Source organism: Manduca sexta, chromosome 3, assembly GCF_014839805.1.
Source record: "Manduca sexta isolate Smith_Timp_Sample1 chromosome 3, JHU_Msex_v1.0, whole genome shotgun sequence".
Classification (NCBI taxonomy): Eukaryota; Metazoa; Arthropoda; class Insecta; order Lepidoptera; family Sphingidae; genus Manduca; species Manduca sexta.
Window position 1 is genome coordinate 1,070,572 of NC_051117.1, and position 22,001 is coordinate 1,092,572.

At 33.5% G+C, this 22,001-nt stretch overlaps 1 protein-coding gene across 3 annotated transcripts in view; it reads left to right on the forward strand.

Moving 5' to 3' along the window:
* LOC115456027 (solute carrier family 41 member 1) overlaps window positions 1-20,228 on the forward strand; it is a 76,957-nt gene extending 56,729 nt beyond the window's left edge. For all 3 annotated transcript variants that reach the window (XM_037440169.1, XM_037440172.1, XM_037440175.1), the window contains 9 exons: window positions 1,691-1,795; window positions 2,333-2,399; window positions 10,405-10,517; window positions 10,985-11,129; window positions 11,979-12,125; window positions 13,421-13,568; window positions 13,921-14,126; window positions 15,289-15,437; window positions 15,740-20,228. In XM_037440169.1, the coding sequence (XP_037296066.1) occupies window positions 1,691-1,795; window positions 2,333-2,399; window positions 10,405-10,517; window positions 10,985-11,129; window positions 11,979-12,125; window positions 13,421-13,568; window positions 13,921-14,126; window positions 15,289-15,437; window positions 15,740-15,922 (1,263 nt within the window). In that variant the 3' untranslated portion in view covers window positions 15,923-20,228. The remainder of the gene's footprint in view (window positions 1-1,690; window positions 1,796-2,332; window positions 2,400-10,404; window positions 10,518-10,984; window positions 11,130-11,978; window positions 12,126-13,420; window positions 13,569-13,920; window positions 14,127-15,288; window positions 15,438-15,739) is intronic.
* Window positions 20,229-22,001: the final 1,773 nt, after the last annotated feature.

Genomic DNA, 22,001 nt, shown 5'->3' on the forward strand with positions numbered 1-22,001 from the left:
AGCACGTTCAAAGAAACAAACAAACTCTTCAGCTTTCTATATATTAACAGATAGTTCCTCCTTATATATCTCGATATTTTAGCCAGCATCCAAAAAAGGAGGAGATAATCTATTCTTGTGTCTTGTAGACTGTTCCTAGATTCAGTTGTAGGTGCTACGCTGGAATAAAAATGAGACTTCTGAAAAATATTTACTCAGGAGGTTATACATTATCAATTTTAAATACTGCAAGTATAATGCGATGTTTTTTGTTTTTATGTTCCTGATAGGTAATATTCTACAATTTTTATCTTAGTTTGAATAAAAATAAAAGTAAAATAAAAATGCAATAAATTTAATGAACATTAATTCCTTTGCCTATTCAATGAATTAAAAATAAACTTACGACAGTTCTAAACTGTCAAAACGTCATTCGTGTTTGGGAATGATCTTTGGTTGTTTTTCTTTTCTATAATAGTTTTTGTATCATGAGATTTTTGTTATTTTATATAATTTAAATTTTTATAAATGTGTTATAAAATCTGATGACATTTCACCAGTTCGTAATTGCTTTACAAGTCACTGCATGGATTTGAACAACTGTTGTATTCATTATGTATACGCTCACGCTATTTCTCCGAATGGGTAGGCAATAGTTCAATAATTTCATCTAGTTTTCTAAGCGTATATTCATCAGTTAATAAAACAGTATAATGCAGTTTACTGTGTTAATGGATTTTGAATATTATTTCAATGAAAAAAATGTTGATAATAGTTTGACAGTAAATAAATCTTTGCGCTGCGCTTCGCTATATATGCGCCGGTATTAAAAATGATTCGATTTCCGTTATACTTCAAACCTGGCCTAGGACAGCAAAAAATACATAAGTACAAAAATTCTTTTAAAAAATATATATATTTTAATATATTTAGGACGAGAATTGAAAATTGAAAACCTTAAAAATGTCTCTTCACCTTACATAATGATCTTTGTTTTCAATTTATAAAGCCGTATCCACACCGCCATTAATATCCGAGAAGTCAAAGACCTAAATAAATTTGCTCGTTATCTAACTTAATATATAATAATCTCTCTCGTCAACACCAGAATCAATTTACCAAAAATGCAGTTTTGAAAAATGCAGATTTTTCCCGCGATATAATTTGATAATATATGTAATCATCATTAATGTTATCGAATTAACACCTTAAATAAGACAGATGGACACTTAAGCTGTTATCAAAATCAAATTAATGTTAATAAATTTAAAAATAACAGTCGCAAAACAAATCTTACTTATAAAAAAATCGCAAAATAATGCTTAGTTGAAACACAAATTTACTCGATCAGCTGTAAGGGAAAACCCGCCATCTGGCTTCTTAATAAGGTTTACTATCAAAATCCGTCAGGTATTGTCACTTAAAATGTCATTTGAGGTGATGTCAATATTTATTAAATACTGTCTTAAGATGCCGACTTTCGTTAGACAGCGTCTCATCTGATATCACACTTGAGAGCGAAACTGAGTTTATTTATTATAAAACGTTTTTAAAATTCGCTGATTTGTGTTCCACAACTTTAATCACTCCCATTTTTTTTTTCAATGTAGAGACAGATCCTGCTATTATACTATACATATGTATAGATTAAGTCTCTAAGTTTTACGTCTAAGTAGCCAGTGTGAACTAAACTTTACATTATTGTTTACAGAAGAGAGAAGAAAAATGGTGGACGACGTTGATGCAAGTCGCGGTGCCGTTCTTCATCGCTGGATGTGGCACCATCGGCGCGGGGCTAGTCTTAGGCAAGATGGTGGTAAGTTATAACTACTGGCCTCTTTTAAGAAGAACACCAGCCGTGTACATCACGCCTTTATCCCCGAATCCCCGCAGAGGGGACTTCATAATTTTTTTCGCCGAGAAATAAAATTTTTCATCTTGCAAGTTTAACCAAAGATGTATAACACGAATATTTAGTTGGATATTACGTCCCATGTAGTAGGAGTGACGTAACAATAACTCGATAATGACAACTCTGTGTATACCGTCCCATTGCTGGGCGTGGGCTTCTACCATTGAGCGGGTTTAGCCCAGTATAGCTTGACATTAAGCACGATTTTTTTCTTGATTTCTTCAATTTATTTATAATAACATGTCGCATACCCGTTTATATTTTTAAAAATATATAATATGCCATTTTTTCGAGCTAAAACAAACACGGAGCATCTATCTATCCTGACTAATTCACTCATTCGAGAAAACTACCGTCATTTTTATTAAATTTTTGAATCCGATTAAAATCTTTCTTCGGTTAGTCGTTTACAAATACTAGTAAATGTTTCTTTTTTTCCAGAACTTGGACGTGTTCATCAACATTTCGGCCATATTTGTGCTGGTGCCATCGCTTTCAGGGTTAAAAGGTTGGTTAACAATTACTATAACTTGGATTCGGGATATTTTTTTTCTGTTTCAATCAATTGAATATGCAATTTTGAACATGGCAAATGTCTGAAAATGGACAAAACTTATGATTTTCTATAGTAGTGTAAAAAAAATTATATGGGTTATCATTTGGGTTCAATTAGCATTAGAAAATTACAGCAGTTTTGTTGTTATTTGTTATCATTTCTAAATATTTTATATTTGCGATTATTTGAGATTTGCCCTTTTCGCAATTGCATATTCAATTATATAGTACAATTATATAGTAGGAAATTGCAGGAGGTCTAAAAAGTCTGTCGTTGTACTTTTTGAAAATTGGCACTCTTACATCATAGGAATCATCAATAGCAAATAAATAACGCTTATTCCCGTTCGCCACCATATTCAACCGACTTCAAAAAAGAGGAGTTTCTCAATTCAACGTGTATTTATTTTAACAGCTTTCTTTGATAACAAACAATACAATTTCGCACGTGTTGTCATCATGATTTGTATACGAAACAATTAATTACCGTTGAATCGTTTCCTTGTGCCGAGCGGGCGATAAAAATATGTCATTTTCTTCAATTCACAAGATTGTATGCAATTATCCCGAGTAATTGGCTTTTATTGTCAACGGATGTTTTCTAGAAACATGGTTGCGTTAAATACTTGTCATTTGTGTAGGTTAGGTGAGATTCGGGTTCGATACTGTGTAACTTTTTAAAAAAACCTTTTTTGAAATTTAATCAGCGGCCCATAGGAGTCACCAACATGCGTTTTTTGAAGCTCTGTCTACTATTTCTTGTATTTACGATCGTTTATACGGTCATGGTAAAGTAAACTCATTGTAAGTGATGGTAGAGTCGAGTTTAGAATGTCGACTGACGAGTCTTGATTATCCCTCGCCAGTCGACATTATTATGCCGGCCTGATTGATATCGGATATATTAAATCTCGACACAGCTTACGTAGGCCACTATGGTGGGTTTTACACCTCGTATATGCTATCAGTCCTACATAAATATTTACCTACATTTCCATCGAACCGAACCCCCCTCCCGCCTTCAATAATGTCAACCTTGACTCAGTCCACAATGACTCGGATCATTAGACACGCGATGCAAACATTACGCTAACTTAGCAGTTTGCGAATTCGTTCTCTACCGCACTATTATTTTGTTTGTATAAAATATAACCCGCCGTTTGTTCATAGATCTATTAATAATATATATCGTAGAGTGAAATCCTAGTTTGCCCGTTTCAGGAAAATATGCAATAAGTTAGTCCACTTACTTTTAAATTTTATAAGTACAACCTCTAAAAACAGCTATTAGTTATGGCACAAAAGTATCCATTTATGATTATTTCGAATTACTGGGAAAAAATAATACTTTATAAAATAGGACACTATGATATATAAAGTACAGGCAAATGCAAAATCCACACCATTTTTCATTAATTCTACAAATGTAACATTATGAAACAATACTTACGTATTTAGGCGATGCATTTCATCACGTTTAACTTACAGCTGTTTTAAATAAACAATCCTAATCTCAATCTTCAATCCGATACCTAGAATAAACCAATCGAAACAACTCATTTGTAAGCATGTCAAAAAATACTTTGTTCTGATTGGTCCATTTTTGAGATAGATCGAAAAAAGCGATTCATGGAAAGGAATGGCGTTAAACTTCTTAGTTTTCTAGAGATTTTAAATACTTACTAATTATATTTACTTATGGAACAGATTTTTAGGAATAAAATAAAAAATGAAATCATTATTATTTAAACAAGAAATTCACTGCCGAGTACCTCTATATCTATTCGAAATTCGGTTAAAAATAATACTGTTTTTCTTCAAAACCGAGATTTTTATAAATACGATAGGTACAAAATCGCAAGTTAAGAAGTTATCGATAATCGATCAAGTGTTTGAAACGTTCGATAAGGGTGTTTACACAAAGGCCGGGGAAAGAGAACTGTTTCCACGGATTGTTTTATAAACACAGGCCGTTTGTTCAAACACCTCTACCGGACTCGACTTCAGGAATAATATTTTCAAAAGAATAGTATAAATGTAGGTATAATATTTTTAAAAGAATACTATAGAGTTGATGGATTATTGGTATAAAGTATTGTAATATAGTTAGAGATAGGGCTACGGATTCTTGAAAATCCAACTTATTTATCGTTTTTTTTTTTTAAATTACCAATCAATATATATTGTCTGTAAGCATGCTAAATAATTTTTATTGAGTTAGTCAATAACATAAATGTAAAGTTTTCGAAAATAATTAAAAAACATACTTAGGTAGTTGTTTTTCCATTTTCAAGATTGATTCAAAGATTTTTAATATTTTATTAAAATCAGTCAATATAAATGAAGATTTTTTTATAATGACAATAAAAATACACAATTGCTTGTTTTACGTAAACAAATTGTATTCGCAAATAGCATGTCTACTAAGTAATATTGCAAGTTAATTTTAGCCTATACGTTCTAAAAATAACATAATTTTGTCCCATTACGGTCCAACAATCCGAAATAACTTCTCATTACAAACCAAAACAATTGCTTTTTGTACACAAATACCGACCTTCGTGAATATTTGTTTTCGAATTTAATACTAAGATCGCTGTACACCTAATGCTGACTGGCAGTTTAAATTGTAGTCCTTTGCCATTATACATATTTTTTTTTATTTTTATTGAAAGGTGCACTCATAGTTATTAAAAATTGTGATATTTTCTTTTAAGAATTTTATTTATTCGCCATTACAATGTCTTGTAGACATTTACTCGGAAATTCTTAATTAATTTTTCGTTTCTGTCAATTGTCAATTTATTATTCTACTAAAATCACGTTCAAAAATTAATAAAAATAAATAATTTGACGCAAATAATGCAATTATAATTAGATAAATTAATATTAGACATACAATATGCATTAGTGAATTCGGAATGTACAAAGCGAATTGTTTTTAATGTAATCACTATTAAACTTCAAGGAATGCCAATTAGTGATGATAATATAATCAAATGATACTTGTGTGTCTAAAATCATTCAGTTTAGGCGGATTCGACCGCGCGCAAGAATATTTATTTATTTATAAGTTGCAAACTATGTAACACCATTAAACCTAAACATTAGCGTAGTTTACACCAGCGTTTTGTTCAAATGCTAAATACTTATACAATTATAGATGGAAACGACAATTGAAATTATAACAAAGCATTATTACAGATAGAGGTATAGGTGGGTAAACACGGTAAATCGTAGAACATCACTACATAGTATAAAACAAAGTCGCTTTCTCTGTCCCTATGTGTGCTTAAATCTTTAAAACTACGCAACGGATTTTGATGCGTTTTTTTTGTAATAGAGTGATTCAAGAGGAAGGTTTATATGTATAATAACATCCATTAATTAGTGAAGAAATATTGCACCCGTGCGAAGCCGGGACAGGTCGCTAGTTAAATCATATAATAATAATTCATCAACTTGGATTCTAATATGTTATTTTTGCGCGATGGTGGCCATTTAACAGGGAAACTTACTTGTTCCTGTATTATAGTTCTTTTTAGGAGTATTGAAAAGACACCTTATTGCACTTGATAATAAGTTGAGATTTGACTTTTGAAATTCCACCGTCGATATAATAACCTAAACTTTCTTTTAAAGAAAAGTATATTTTCAACTTACTTTTACTGGTGGGAAGTCTCTCATATGTGAGAGTCCGCCTGGGTGGGTACCACCGCTATGTCTATTTCTGCCGGCAAACAGCAGTGTGTAGTCACTGTTGTGTTCCGGTTTGAAGGACATTGTAGCCAGTGTAATTACTGGACATAATAACACTTAACATTTCATGTTTAATGATGGCGAGTGCAAAGGAACACTGAATAATTTGTAATTCAAGGTGTTGGGATGGTGCTTTTACTGTTTACGGGCGGTCGTATACCTTACCATCAGGCGAACGGCAAGCTCGTCTCGTCATTGAATGAAAAAAAACTGCGTTAATTAGGGCGAAGGTAACTGAACTTCATATCCTTCCGTTACCTAAAGTAGCAGCTAACAACCGTGGCGAGCCTGTTCACACACTCACATTTTTTAGATGTTAATTGTTGGTTTTTTAGAGCACGATACTTCACATGAGACGGGGGGCACGCTCGTTTCATTTTTGTTTAAAGATATATTGTGGAATGCTTTTTAGAAGAATTAAGTACTTTCTGCATAATTAATGAAAAGGAATATTAGACATTAATTTAGAAATTTTAGAATTTTCATTAATAGCAGTCATCATATAACTTTAAAAGCCTAAAGGCGGTTTTACAACTTCTAAGTAAATGTTAATCGTCACATAAATGTATAAGCCGAATTCTAATCTATGTTCCCAAATAAATGGTAATAAAATGAGTACTATCTGCATCAGCTGTTTAATATGATAACTGTAAAAAATATATTAAAAACTTGTGAAACAGGCTCTTAGTGCAAAGCCTTAAGTGCGTGTTTCGTCGACTCCTTATTGTGAGTGCTCCCCTTTGCGTCAAAGAACTTGCACTCAGCGAAGTGGAAGCAACCGTAGTAAAACAGTTTTTAAGGGTGACTATGGTGGATTATTTGGAGTAAATATATACTTTATTTTGATGAAGGGATTCGGTGTAAAATCTGTACAAAATGTGGCTTAGTTTGACGATCAAATCTATGTAAAAACACCCACAGTTTTTTTAACGTCTGAATCGAACTTAAGACTTTGAGATGTATGATTCGTCTGCCAGTATTTATTTTTTATCCGGTAATGTCACCACTGCATGTGATGGTAAGTGGAGTGGGGTCTAACTGAATGTCGACTGACGAGAGATGATTACCCCTCGCCAGTCGATATAATTATGCCGGCCTGTTGGAACCGGATAACGCAGACTGATCCCGCAACGCGGCACTTACGTGGACCACTATAGCGGGTTTTAACACCTTGTGAATGGTGGGCGTTATCCGGACGGATATAAAATATATCCTGCCATTAGCAAAGACCGAAAGAGCGAATTAATATAACTGGGTACAATTATAACAATAGTCAACCCGATAAAACTGTAATACAGTAATCAGATTTCGCTAACTTATGCTGAAAACATTGAAAGGGAAACCCCCGGACCGAATACCAAGAAACCAAAGTTCAAAAACCGTCAAGCCAGAAGTTGTCCGTCATAAAGGTAAAAGAAATTACAATGCATCATCAACACAATGAATACAATGACAATGTACAGTTGCTGAGAAAATTGCACAGCATATTAAATACTTCAAATCTCCTGAACACGTTTGTGTTCTGACAATTCTTTTTCACAGGAACCAAATAATAGATTTTTAGATAACATCTACCGATAATATATTTATGTTAAATTATATTTCATTTGAAATATATTTCCTTACATTTATTTTTTGAACAATAGTAAATAATAGCAAAGAAAAACCAACAAAATACAAACAATTTAATTAAGATGTTTAAGTAACAATAAGAAACAAAGCATTCTTTTTAGTTTCTTGGGTTGCTTTTTCGTATGCCTGTACGAATACACTCCATTTATTGACATGTAAACTCAAATGTTTCCTGAAGGGAATGTCCCGCAACAAAGAACTTACACGTTGTGAAGAAACAATAGCCGATAACACTTAGCGTGAAAACATTTCGAGCGGCATTTAATCTTTACGAAATTGCGACACATATTCATTATCTTTAAGATTTTGAAACGTTTTATTGTTTTCTATGGAAACGTGTTGAAGGACTCGTCAACGTTAATTGGAGATTATCGACATATTATTTAAGTAAAGATGGACAAAGGGATCAGATCGGACAGACATTTTTATCCTAACGATTTATTTCGGATGTGTGTCTTATTTTATTCATTAAAACAATCAGACTATTGTCGTCGATTTTTAATAAATTTTGGAAGTTTACATTTTGATGTTGAATTTTGATTGATCGTCAATATATACAATAACAGGCAACAAATAAAGAACGTGCAGATACTAACAGGCCGGCATAATTGTGTCGACTAGCCAGACAATCATCTATCGTCACTCAACACTATCTGGATCCCACTCTGCTTACCATCAAGTATAGTGAAGTTACCTTGGTATGCCATGTAAATTAGAAATAGGAGGTTTTTGATTGGGTTCATGACAGTTTCTTGGAAAGCACAATACTGCTAACACTTCACACCTTGTAATAACCTATGTAGCCAAAATTCACAGCGCTGCTCCAATTTATTTATCAGTCAAATCTCGAGAATTCAACGTGTTATATTATCTCTTACATAATCATGAAATATTGAAAAGTATTTCCGACATCGTAAGATAAACTAGAAGTTATCTCATTTTCTCCGAAACAATCATTTACCCCACAGATGGCCAGATTACGAATGATTTGACTAAAATGAATGTAAAATATTTGATTTTATCGAATACCAAATTCTTATCACTGATAAAACAGCCATAACATTATGAGTGTGCCGAATTTCTTTATTGTTACATGTCGATTTGTTTATTTAGGACAGATAATACTTATTTTATATCTTGGGATTAATTAATTAGTCTTTGTAGCAAAGAGGCCGGCGTTATTGTGTCAGCTGGCGAGGGATCTCTCTTTCCCATCTCTTGTCAAGCTTCCTTCTATCTAGACTTCACTTCGCGTACCGTCATAGGGTCACTTTGCTGTGCCAAAATTAACAATAAATATTTTGACTTTGACTGACTTCTAACTTATTTTAGTTAATTAATGTGGTTCTTCCGGAATGCTAGAATAATTCCTATTTAGACCTCATTTGCTATTATTATCTTGCTATTCAGATTGCACTCGCCGTCCTGAGAGATATGACATAAAGTCTTATTATGTCTATAGTAACGCTGGCTACAATGTTCTTCAAACCAGAACACGACAGTGACTACAAACTGTTGTGCCATTGCGGTAGTATCTACCCAGGCGGACTCTCAAATATGAAATATCTACCACCAGACCTTACACTATGATCAAGACTCAGAAAGCATTAATATTTTGAGTATTTACTTCAACGATAAAATGATTATCAAATCATACAAGGCGAGTAAGAGCGCATGTTGTCACGGTACTTGAGATCAAGAAAGCAACGATATTGATAATACTCTGATACTATAACTGGGTCGAGATTTGCTCCCATGAGTCAGTCATCAATGATCCACGATCAGGGATGTGTGATAAAGGAAGAATAGCCAAAACTGATAATTTATGGGTCACCCGCATTGCTCTGGAGGGAAGTGGACAATTAATATTTCCAACTCCTTCCTATCTTTCTATATGATTAATTTTGTTGCGAGATAATGACATAGTAGTTTTCCCTGAAACTCGCCGAGCTTCACTGCTCGGTGTCATAAAATGCGTGCCACTGCTGATCCTGGCTTACAGCAGTTGTAGTGGTGGGTGTGAGGGCGGGAAGGAAAAAAAAATCATTTGTTTATTCCGAGACAATGTCATGCCAGGGGATTTTGAATACCCCTCGAAGAAGACTGAATTGGTCATGCTGGTTAAATTTACTTAAGTCAAGAGTCGCCTTATTCAAAGGGTAATAAACTATCAACACAGTAAAGCAAGATATAATCTAGCCCTTGTGTCGTAGATTTTAAAGGAATAGGAATTTTGTGTTCAATATTAGTTATTAGTAATAGTTCAATATTATGTGAGACTGATCAAATTCATAAAAATCCTACGTATATCATTTCTGTTGATGAAGCGACGGTTAATCATCTTTCTCTTCTCTTTTCGTTCACAATCCTTGCATATTGTAAAACAAAGATCCCAGCCGCGTCCATGTGTCTGAACGCGATAAACTCAAAAACTACCGAACCAATTCCAATGAAAATAGTTTGAAAGGTTGGAAAGAAGAAAGTCGAAGCCGCTATGAAAAGCTAGTGCTCATATGCCGTATCTCAGTAATAATCAAATGAATAATCCTGGATTTTCTTGTCCACAGGAAACCTGGACATGTGTCTCGCGTCTCGGCTGTCCACGCAGGCGAACCTCGGCAACATGAACTCCACTAAGGAGGTCATATCTATGGTCATAGGAAACATATCATTAGTGCAGGTATTTTTATTATTATAAACAAAATAATACTTTATTGTTCTTAATTTAGAATTCTTTATAGATAAGCTTCTGGATTGAAGTTGAGAGTTGAGGAGTACCTTCTTGTCAAGCGACTACAATCCATATAGCAATATCATTTAGACCTTGTGTTACTAAGTACAGAATTGTCCTAATAATGTCAATGAAACGTCAGGCATATGGGACTCTTTCGAAAATTTTGAGTTAATCTCCGTGGATAATCTTTATCAGAGAACTAATACGGATACTTGAATTTTAGTATACTTAGTATATTCTATTGTGGATAGTGTAATAGTTATAGCTTAATGAAGGCAAATATTGTAACTGACTTTTCGAAATGTCAGGAGAAAATCATAATACAAAAAACCGCGATTACGTCCTAAACATAGTTTTATTTCGATAGCATAGCTGCATCATTAGTATGATAGCTAACAAATCCGTCATCCTAGGTGCAAGCGATTGTAGCGGCGACTGTGGTGTCCATGTTTGCCATTGTCATCAACTCCATCACCGACCGAGCGGTACACGGGCCGTACATCCTACTCCTGACGGCGTCTGCAGTCTTCACTGCGACCACCACTTGCTTCGTGCTTGGTGAGTATATCTGGACTTTGCTGAACTAAATATCCAGTTACCATCTACTGGATACTGTAATAATTTAAAATCTCATCGGTCACCATCTCTGCGTTCTTGCAAAACCATCATTTAATCATAATTTTGTATATTTTCTGTAGTACTAAATGACTGAACTAAGAAGTCGCTCGCCTGATCTTGAACACCTGAAATACTTATGTTAGATTAGTAGGAGTGATGTCAATTAGTTTTTTTTAATGGGCGAATTTTTGATTTATTTATGGGTGGTCTGGCAATCATCATCAGACACCATCAGGCAAACGGCAATCTCGTCTCGTCATTTAAAGCAATGAAAAAAAACTTTGAAGTATTGGATACACCTGAGATATGAGATGTTAAGTCTAATATCTTTCAAAACGACTCGAGATCTCCCACATTCTTGCTTAGCGGTAGAAAAATACAATGCCCACAACCAAAAGTAATATCAAATATTATAGATTCACCATCTGCCATCATTTAGCTGTAATACACAATTTGTAACGTGCGTCAAAGTTACGAAACATTCGACAAGTGTTACGTGACTTATTATTGGAACAATTTGTACGTAATAATTTATATCGAACAAAAAGCACGTACGGTTTGCATTGAAGGCAAACGATGAAAGTAATTATGTTTCGTTGAAAGTATTTATTGAAAGTGCAGATCTATATAAAAGTACAGAATTTGTAGCTCATTTTGGAAAAGTAAATGATTGTAAATCAGTCTACTGCTGGACGTAGGCCTCATCCAAGTCTGCATGAACTATCTTAGCCTCGAGCAATCATGCCCTTTGAGAGATAATTGCAGTTGTATGTTAACCTGTCCTTCCAGACTTCGTGATGGTGATGGTGATCTACGGCTCACACAAGTTCAAGGTGAATCCTGACAACGTGGCCACCCCTCTTGCCGCTTCCATCGGTGACATCGTCAGCAATTCCGTACTAGCGGTCACAGCGCAGTACATGTATGAGCAGATACGTAAGTATATTTATTTACCCCTTCTTCCTTTTTAAGGGTAGGCAGAGGTTTAACCAGAAAAAAGGAGTGATCAGTAGCTTGTCCGTGTTCCTAACATTGACATGATAGATCATTTATACAATTAACGAATAACAACTGTAAAACAACATATATTTTTTTATTGTTATTAATAATAGGTAATTAGCGTAAGTACGTTGTCTAATTATAAGTACGTATATGAAATTTTGCATACCGTTGAAACGATAAAACATGTTGCACATATAAGATATTTAACATCATAATTGTTACCTACGTTAATTAATATGCTTTATGCAAAATAATTGATTTAATTTGAACGTCGAATCATCATCAGGTGGACCGATAACTCGCCTGCTTTCTTAGTAATTAAACAAAGTCCCAGGATAGAAAAAACATTAAGGAAGAAAAGTAGGTTTTTACCGAACGAAGCGTGTCGCTAGACGCGAATTGTATATACCGTTGCACTGGATTACCATGTGTTTATGCCATTATATCAAATTGTATTCAACGACAATACAATAGGAGAAATCGCGGCAAACACTGTTGTAACTAACACGGATAAGAAAACTAATTTAGATTTATCAAAATATACTTACGATGATTCATAAATAAATAACCAGGGAAATGTAATAATGTATCTAATTAATGATTTATCATCAATTAAATCAAATGATCAATCAAAATTTTTGATTAGTTTCGTTAATTAGTACGTTCCGACTTGAAAAAACATTTTTTTTTGATACACTCGTGATTCTAGGCCCGATGGTAAAGAGACAAGCAACTAGCACAAACACGACTAATACAGCTTATTTTTCATGTGATAAGTAGAGATAAATTGATATAGGTATGTTACAAGGAAAACAGGAAATCAAATTTCAAAGAATACCACAATTCTAAGGAGTCTAGGGAGCGTCACATGACCATGGGAGCCAACACTGGATAAACTTTTTTATTTTACCCATCTATATTTTGATTAAATTACATCTGGTAAATTATAGACATCATCAGCGTAAGGTAGTCTACCATCATATATTATTTTACTCCACTCTAATACTGTTGGCAAGATATTTGTATCCACCCAGATAGCAGTAGGGCGCGTAGTTATCACGTGTTAACTATTGAGTGGTAATCAACTTTCGACAGTCGATACTATTTGAATACACATACACTTACCATCAGTGGGATCATTTTGACGTGCCTTTAAAATATACTTCTAGTGAAATCTGCTAAGATTAAAATAATTATTTGTTCTCATTCAATTTTGTATTCCTCCACAGAGGTATCATTATGGCAACCTATCGCCCTGATATGCGTGTACTACAGTCTACTGCCTCTCTGGGTCTTCATTGTGTGGAGGAACAAATACACCAAGAAGGTGCTCACCAGTGGATGGACTCCTGTCATCTCAGCGCTGTTCATCAGCGGGTATGTGTTCATCGCGATCTACTGTGATATCTAAATTCTCACCTTCATCGCTTTATTTACTAGAACTCGATGAAAATTTTCATCAGCCTCGTGACGAATTTATTAAAATGTATTTTTATCGTCGATCAGTGAACTATGAAGTTTTAGAAACCTACAAAACTGATAAAGTAAATTTATATATATTAATATAATGTTTATAACGTGGTTTTAGAAAAATAAGAACTTGGAAGTATATCTGTACATATCCGGAATCTAAATCACTCCTAAAATATTCTGATATAACTATGTTTCTAAACTAATTCTCTCTTTAAGGGATCTCAAGAAGCCATTCTAATTTCCACCACTTTTCCAGTATCGGAGGTATCGTCCTCGACCAGGCAGTCGACCACTACAGAGGCTACGAGGTCTTCCAGCCCATCGTCAACGGTATCGGCGGTAATCTCGTCTGCGTCCAGTCCTCGCGCCTCGCCACCCACCTCCACCAGACTGCCATCCCTGGAGTCCTGCCTGAGAACACCAAGATCATTGAATGGCCGTGGAAGACGCTATTCTATGGAAGTAAGGAGTTTTTTAATGTTCCCTTTTTTTCAACACACGTCGCTGAAAGGGTAGGCATAGTCCAACCAGGGCAAACATCTATCCCTGTGGTCTATCCCACGACGTGATAGCAGGCGAGACTGTCGCCATATCGAGTCTTTTATTTTAGGTAAATGAGATTATGATTCAATGGGAAACTCATAGAAAAACACTAAAAGAGTACACTGTAAAAAGTACCTTTATTCTGTAATGTGTTAACAGTGTTTCATTTAAATCATTGAGTGTCTTATCTTCTGTGGATACTGACGAAACCTATTTGACATCAGCATCATTAATTACAATTTTAAGAACCCTTTGTTCGACTACTTCTTTGTATGCTAAACTCGTTTTTAATACAAATGATCCTATTTATTTGGCTCGATATCTAAAAATTACAAAATTAAATAATAATATCAAACTTGTGTTATATACTGTCCCATTGCTGGCCACGGGCCTCCTCTACTATTGAGGGGGATGAGACCTTGATGTACCTCACGGGACACGTGACTAAATTCTTATAGAGAACTTATAACGCATGCAGTTTTCCTCATGATTTTTTTCTTCACCATTAAAGCAAGCGATAATTCACAAAGATTACACACATGATTTTAGAATATAAAATGGAATGTGAATAAAAATTAATCCTAAGAAGACTTTAGATAACGATTATAACATAATATGTTATAAATGTGCGTAATTAATATAAAACGATGCGGCAAATGGTAATGAATCAAATGTTACAATAAGATATAGCCTAGTTGACGAAATGGAATACAGATAAAAATACTGCATCACCTGATAACATACTATTTAATATTTTTATCACTAATAAAATCATATTAAGGATGAACAAACTAACCGCATTTCCCTATACATATTAGTGTGTCTACTCCATTTATGTCAGAAACATCTATCAGTTTGGAAACCATAAAAATAAACCATAACCTCTAGTCTAGTTTGCACATTTGCCATACTTACATCCCATGGAAATTACAGTAAGGACGATGGTATTGTATGATATACTGATTAGATCTCATGTAGACCTTGACTGACTATATACCCCAAAGGGTTTGGCCCTGTGCCTCGATATTTTTAAATCCGCCTTACGTTACGACACTGCTAACCAAAATCCTTCTAATTCCAGCTACCGCAGCTAAAGTTGCTCGTATGCTGCTGATTCTGGCGGTGTTCGGTCAGATCATCTTCATGGTGGTGGCGGACTTCACGTACCAGGGGCAGGTCACCATCCAAGTTCCGTTCGGTATCGCTTACCTCATGTGCAGTTTGATGCAGGTGAGTTTGATGTTTTTGGTGGTATTTTCGCCTTTAACTATGTCAAAGAATAGATAGAATTTATCTATAAAAAAAATTGTTGAAGTAAATTTGATTAATTAAGAAAAATATTTTTGTCGGTAGTAAAAGTGATATCTTTAGTTTAAAGTTTCATTTAATTATGTTTCGTTTTGATACATGTAGACTTGATTCATTTTATAATTCAAGCTATAATGGATGGAAATGATAAGGAACTTCGCCGTTCCCTGGACGCACCGGCAAAATAAATTATTAAGACTCAAACCATTAAATTTCTTCATCAGGTCATGGTGCTCCTCTACCTGGCGTACATCCTCATTCACTTCATGTGGAAGAGGAAGAAGGATCCAGACAACGCGGCCATCCCATACCTAACAGCCCTCGGAGATCTCCTCGGCTCTATCTTCCTAGGTCTTGCATTCGTCATCCTATCCCTCTTCGGCTTGGAGTACGGGAACAACGTGTAAATTCGTCAGCACTTCTCTTGGTTTTAGTCTTAGCCTGAATTTAGGCCCTAGATGAACCTAGACTGGAATTCTAGGTCCGTTAGCGTAGCACAAGCAAATGTTACCAAAGGAGTACACGTAGATGTGAAAGCATTATCTACGTTTATTTATTGCCTTAGCTTCTTTTTTTATGAAAGTAATTCGACAGTATTTTCGTACGAAATTTTTGGAAAATTTTCGGTGCCAACTTGAATGATCAGTATTTGATGTTTTTTTTAATGGGACCTTTTTTCGTTGGATAATGTTCGGACGTGTGTTGTACTGTGATATGTAATTAAATGTGATCTATCGCAATTACTAATGTAAAACACCGTTATGGGAAAGACAATAATGGTTGGTGGGATTTCGTGTCAAAGATTTTTTTTTACCTTTGTTTTTTTTTCCTATTGACTAAGAAAACTTATAATTTTGACTATGATTTTGGTAACGATTTAAAAGTTTTCTCTGTCAATTACCAAGTTAGCTTCGAGTACAAATATTCCTATGAAATTGTGTTCATATTTGCTGAATTGCGTCTTCTAAATTTTTTTTCATGTATTTTTTTTTTATAAACAACTTCGTCTTATACCATATCTAAATGTGTAAAACAATTATCCTATTAATTGTGTAGATATATGTAAATAAAAACATTTTTAATTGACAATGTTTGACAGATGATAACGAAATTGTTGCAAAGGTGAAATTAGCGTGGGTTTCTGAAAATTTTACGTATTTGTAAATATTTGTTTATATTGTAAAAATAGTGCAGTTATAGCTCAATTAAATTATGAATTTATTGTATTATTGTTATTTTTATTAAATTAATATTTTGAATTAATTTTAATAGATGGTATAAACCGATTTCGGTCTGTCTGAAAAATCTAAAAACCATATCGTCAGAATATAATGTCCTTTTTCTTTATATAATTTGTACTTATGCCTTAAGTACGTTTATTTAAAATATCAAATTACATTAATATGCATCTGAGTATTTACTTGTATATGAAATTTAGTGCCAATAAATACTTTGGAATTTATAGCTAAATGAGTTTTTTGGCAAAAAAACATTATACATAAATTTTTTTTTGTATTTTTTTACATTATAATGATTGTATTGACGAAAAAATGATTATATAAAATAACCGTTTTTTTTTTGTTTTTGTAAAGCCAGTGAGGAGAGGCCAAAGGCCATTTTAATGAAATATAAAAAGAAACATTTTTTTTTTTATATTTCTGCATAAATTTTCAGAAACCGCTGTGGTTAATATTATTAGATTATAGTTTAGAAAAATGAGTACAATAAAGCAATTATGTAGTGAATAATTTATGAAGGGCCTAAATTAGTTATTGACCCACGAACGAGTATTAAAAAGCATTTTGTGAAAACTTAAATTAGGAAAAAAAAATAAAATAACATTGAAATTTGCGATGAGATCTCAACATTTTTACAAAAAAAATTGGAGGGATAACGCGTGTATTTTTTGACCCACAGATTAAAAAATGTCGGAAAAAATAACACGCGATAAATGTTGAAAATTATGTTTAATTTTGCGACGAATAAAAAAACTGTTAATATTGACAAAAAATATAAAATGGACCTGTTGATTTACAGCTACCTCCAAAAAGACCATAGATAATTAAAATGTTCCATTAGAAAATATTTTAATACTTATAAAAAAACAAAAAAAATGTACAGTCGGTCACAAATGAGTAGTGGAAATGTTAGACTGCGACAAGATTTTAGTGACCGACTGTACATAATATAAAAATATAAGTACAACTAACCTCACAGCTTTGTTTTAGGAAAGTTAATCTATATCTGATGTGGTTGGTTGTACACGTTCTAAATCAAACTGTATTTCTTACCACACAAGGTCGCGTGTTGTGAAAGAACATTTAATTGAACACTTGTGTGGTCAGATGTACAACGAGCTATCAGAGTCACAAACCAATACGGACGTTAGCTTATTGACTTAAGGTATATTTTTGAATGAATGATGTGATATGAAAATGAGATTTTTAACCTTGTACATAGTGAATTGTTATATAGTAAGTAATAAACGTCGTTGTGTTGCAGACTTGGTATTTGCACTTATGTAAGTAATAGATGTAAGTACTTAATAACGAACTGTAAAATAAATATTAAAGCTTTTTTCTTCTTTTTTAAAAATAAAACCTTCCTTGAGATCTGTGCTGGTATTCATCGTTGAAGTAGAAGTATTATTACTATTACAACGCTGGTTCACTATAACAAGGTTCTTTAATTTATTATGTTTACGCGAATGTTGGACATTAAAAAACTATTTTCCGAATTTTAAATTATACACTTATCTCTATTTCAGTAAATAATAATCGCGAGAGATTTAGGTGAAGTTTTTTCTAATTTGTGCCATCATGAAAATATTACATCTGATTACAATATAAATAAAAAATTGCAAAGGACCTTATAATGTGAGTAGGATATAACATAAGAATTACAAACATCTTATTTAATAAATACCTCCTGCGTGCACAAACGACTTTTATTAGTCGGTATTCCGTGTTTAAGGACACTTCGCATGCGGTAAAACAACTGAGTTTACGACAAGCGAAAATAAACCTTAAGCGCTCGCATTGCATCGATCATTCTCCTATTCGACCTTTTATTAAATGATCATAACATCAGATCTTTCGTTCTCTTCCCTTAAAAAATAGACACCAATACCAGCTAATACCATGTTTAACAACACAACGACTGCGCTGTTGTTATATTAGAACATAGTGACGCTTGCCTTTACTCGTCGGAAATGTGAAAAAAATGTTTTTTTTATTGTAATGTGAACGGAAAATACAATCGAAAATTAGTCTTATTTTTTATAAACAAAGGTGCATATTTGAAAAGTGGGGTTAAATCAAGCGCCTCTATCGGCGGCTAGCCGAACTATGAATATAATTGTTCAATGCACTAGTGTTGTGCTAGTGTACAATAAATTTAATAATGTGATTAATTTGAAACCACACCACTTCCACCATAATATAACCAGGATATGTTTACATTTTGTCTCTTAAAGATATCGAATTGATGGATATAGAATCAGTATTAGCCTTTGCTGCGGGACTGTAGGCAGTAGAATTTTTTTGGTGCCCCTTGTAAGCACGAGGCCCTTTGAAGCCCGAGGCCTCTAGCGGTTACCCTGTTGACCATAGGTCAAGGCTATCAGTATGGAGAGATATTTTAAATTACTGGCTACTATGTCTTAGAGGGTTAACTAACTTCTGGTCCTTTTGTACAGGAGTAAAACAAGTACTAAAGGACATTCAAGTATATTAAAAAGATACCCTCTTGAATGATAATTTTTAACACTAAAAATCATACAAAAAATTTAAATAATATTAAATTAAAGACATTTAAAAAGTCTTAAATTATACACATATAAGGATGGTTGGTTTTTCGTTCACATTTAAAATTCATTATTTTTTTTAAATTAATTGGGTACTGACTTTGTAGAACGATATAATTGGGAGTGATAAAACTTTCGTGTGTTGGACATTAGACTTAACTTATATACATTCAGGGTGCAATTCTAATTGATAGAATTGACTAAAGAGATTGCCACCTCGAACTCTATATAGACTTTTTTAGTTATAAATGCTCTTGGTCTTGAGATGGGTCATAATGACCCCAATGTACTTAGCTTTTAAAAGATTCTAAAACATCATACCTTTGTGGTGTCAACATTTCTTGTGAAACAGGAATTGAATATTCGTAATACATAAATTAAGAGGCATTGTATGTTGAAAATGATGTAAACATGTTAGGAGTAAAAGTTTAGATTTTAAAATTATGAATTTTTGGGATCAAATTTGACCCACCTTGCGTTAATACTGAATTGGAGTTGTCGGCCAGATTTGACCCAACTTGAAATTGAAAAAAAATTGCAGTGTCAAATTTGACCCACCTTGCGTAAATACTAAATTGGATTCCGCGGGTCAAATTTGACCCAACTTGTAATTGAAAAAATTTCAGGGTCAAATTTGACCCAATTTTTGTAATTGAAAAAATTGCAGGGTCAAATTTGACCCAACTTGCGTAAATACAAAATTGGATTCCGCGGGTCAGATTTGACCCAAATTATAAATTGAAAGAAAAATTGCAAACCGTTCTACATTGACCCAGCTTTACTGATTGTACGTTTGGTGATGTATTTATAGTTTTTAAGTTATTTTGTACTGTCAACGTATTCCTAACATTGTGATGTCCGAACATAATCGTAATTTTATTTCGAAAATAAAAATGTATTGAAAATTAGCAGTATTTTATTATTATATTAACAGTCTGTACAGTCAGGCCACAGCTGTCAATTAATTGCTATATGAATGTTTTATTATCTATACTAATATACAGGGTCATTTTGACATTGTGTTACTAAATGATACCACATACTCTTCTACACCCTTCCTGACATTGTGCAAAAAATCATCCATTAATAACGAATATTTTCACCAAAATCCTGGTTTTAATATTTCTGATTTTTAGATCATTTTGTAGTTTAATGCGAATATGGCGTGTGCGTATGTGTTTTTCTAACTGAAAGTATAATGTTGCCGCTGCGACGAATTCTCTTAGAGTTAAATTTACTTTTTATTAATATTTATTTTGTTCGAAACTTACACTCCTTTATTTTACATCTAGGCCCCAGTAACTAAGTGTAAAGCGTTATTTCCAAGTAGATGTTTGTGGTTTCATTTAGTAACGCAATATCAAAATTGCCCTGTATGAAGTTAAAGAGTTTGTTTGTTTGAACGTGGTAATCTCAGGAACTACTAAATCGATTTAGATTTTTCACTTATAGGAAGCTACATTGAATCTAAATGCTATAGGCTATTTTTTATCCCGAAAAAACTATCATACGGAAAAAAAACTATTATTTAAGAAAAAAATATACTACTACAGATCCAATAGTTTAACTCTAATTACTAAGTTTAGTATCAATTCGGCTCTAAGAAAAAAATCTTAATAAATCTTAATTTTTAAACTATGCTATTTTGAGGTTACTCTATGAGGTTTAATTCGATGCACATTGAGCTCCGATATAGACTTGCTTTATTTGGAAACTCTATCGTGTAACACGCTTCAAAAGCAATTTCTTTAGAATACCTTAGAAAATATACATACGAAAGACGTTACTTCAGCTAAAGGGAATGTGAAGCATTCTTTAAAATTATGGAAATGTTAGTAACGCGATAGATATAGTGTTGGACGTCCAGTTGCATAGAACATACCTATATACGTCACCTACTATCATGATCATTACGATATATAATAATAATAATATCAGCCCTGTATACTGTCCCACTGCTGGGCACTGGCTTCCTCTACTACTGAGAGGGATTAGGCCTTAGTCCACCACGCTGGCCAAGTGCGGAATTACAGACTTCACACACCATTAAAAAAATTATAGAGAACTCAAGTATGCAGGTTTCTTTAACCGTTAAAGCAAGCGATAATTCACAAAGAATACACACATAACTTGAGAAAAGTCAGGAATGCGTGCCCAGAGATTCATCTCGACATCCATTTTCCTCCCAACTAGGATATCGCCGCTTGCATCTTTATTATACTGCGTGGTAATTTTGGATACGAAATCAGCGAAGTCCAGGGTTCTATTCCCAGATGAATAAAGAAAATCGGTTAGAGGTTTTAATTATTTCAAAAAGAACGTATAATGATTTCTTATGTTTACGCGAATGTTAGACATTGAAAAAAAATAGTTTTTAGTTTTTATTTAAAAAAGAACGTAGTCCGGCATAAATAAAAACCCGACACGCATCTATTATTATAACTAAAATAGTTTCAGATAGCATAGGACAGATAGCTGGAATAAAGCAAATATTTTCAAAAGCGCCATCTTGTCCATTTACAAATAAAAAGGTTTATGTTTAGTGACAAAGCACACTAGATGTCGTTACCAACATCAATTACCAATAATCTGCGGCGATGACGTCACACTGAAAAGTTTAGATCTACGTAAACGCTAACAGATGGCGCCACGTACCCACTGAAACTCGAGTGGACTAATTA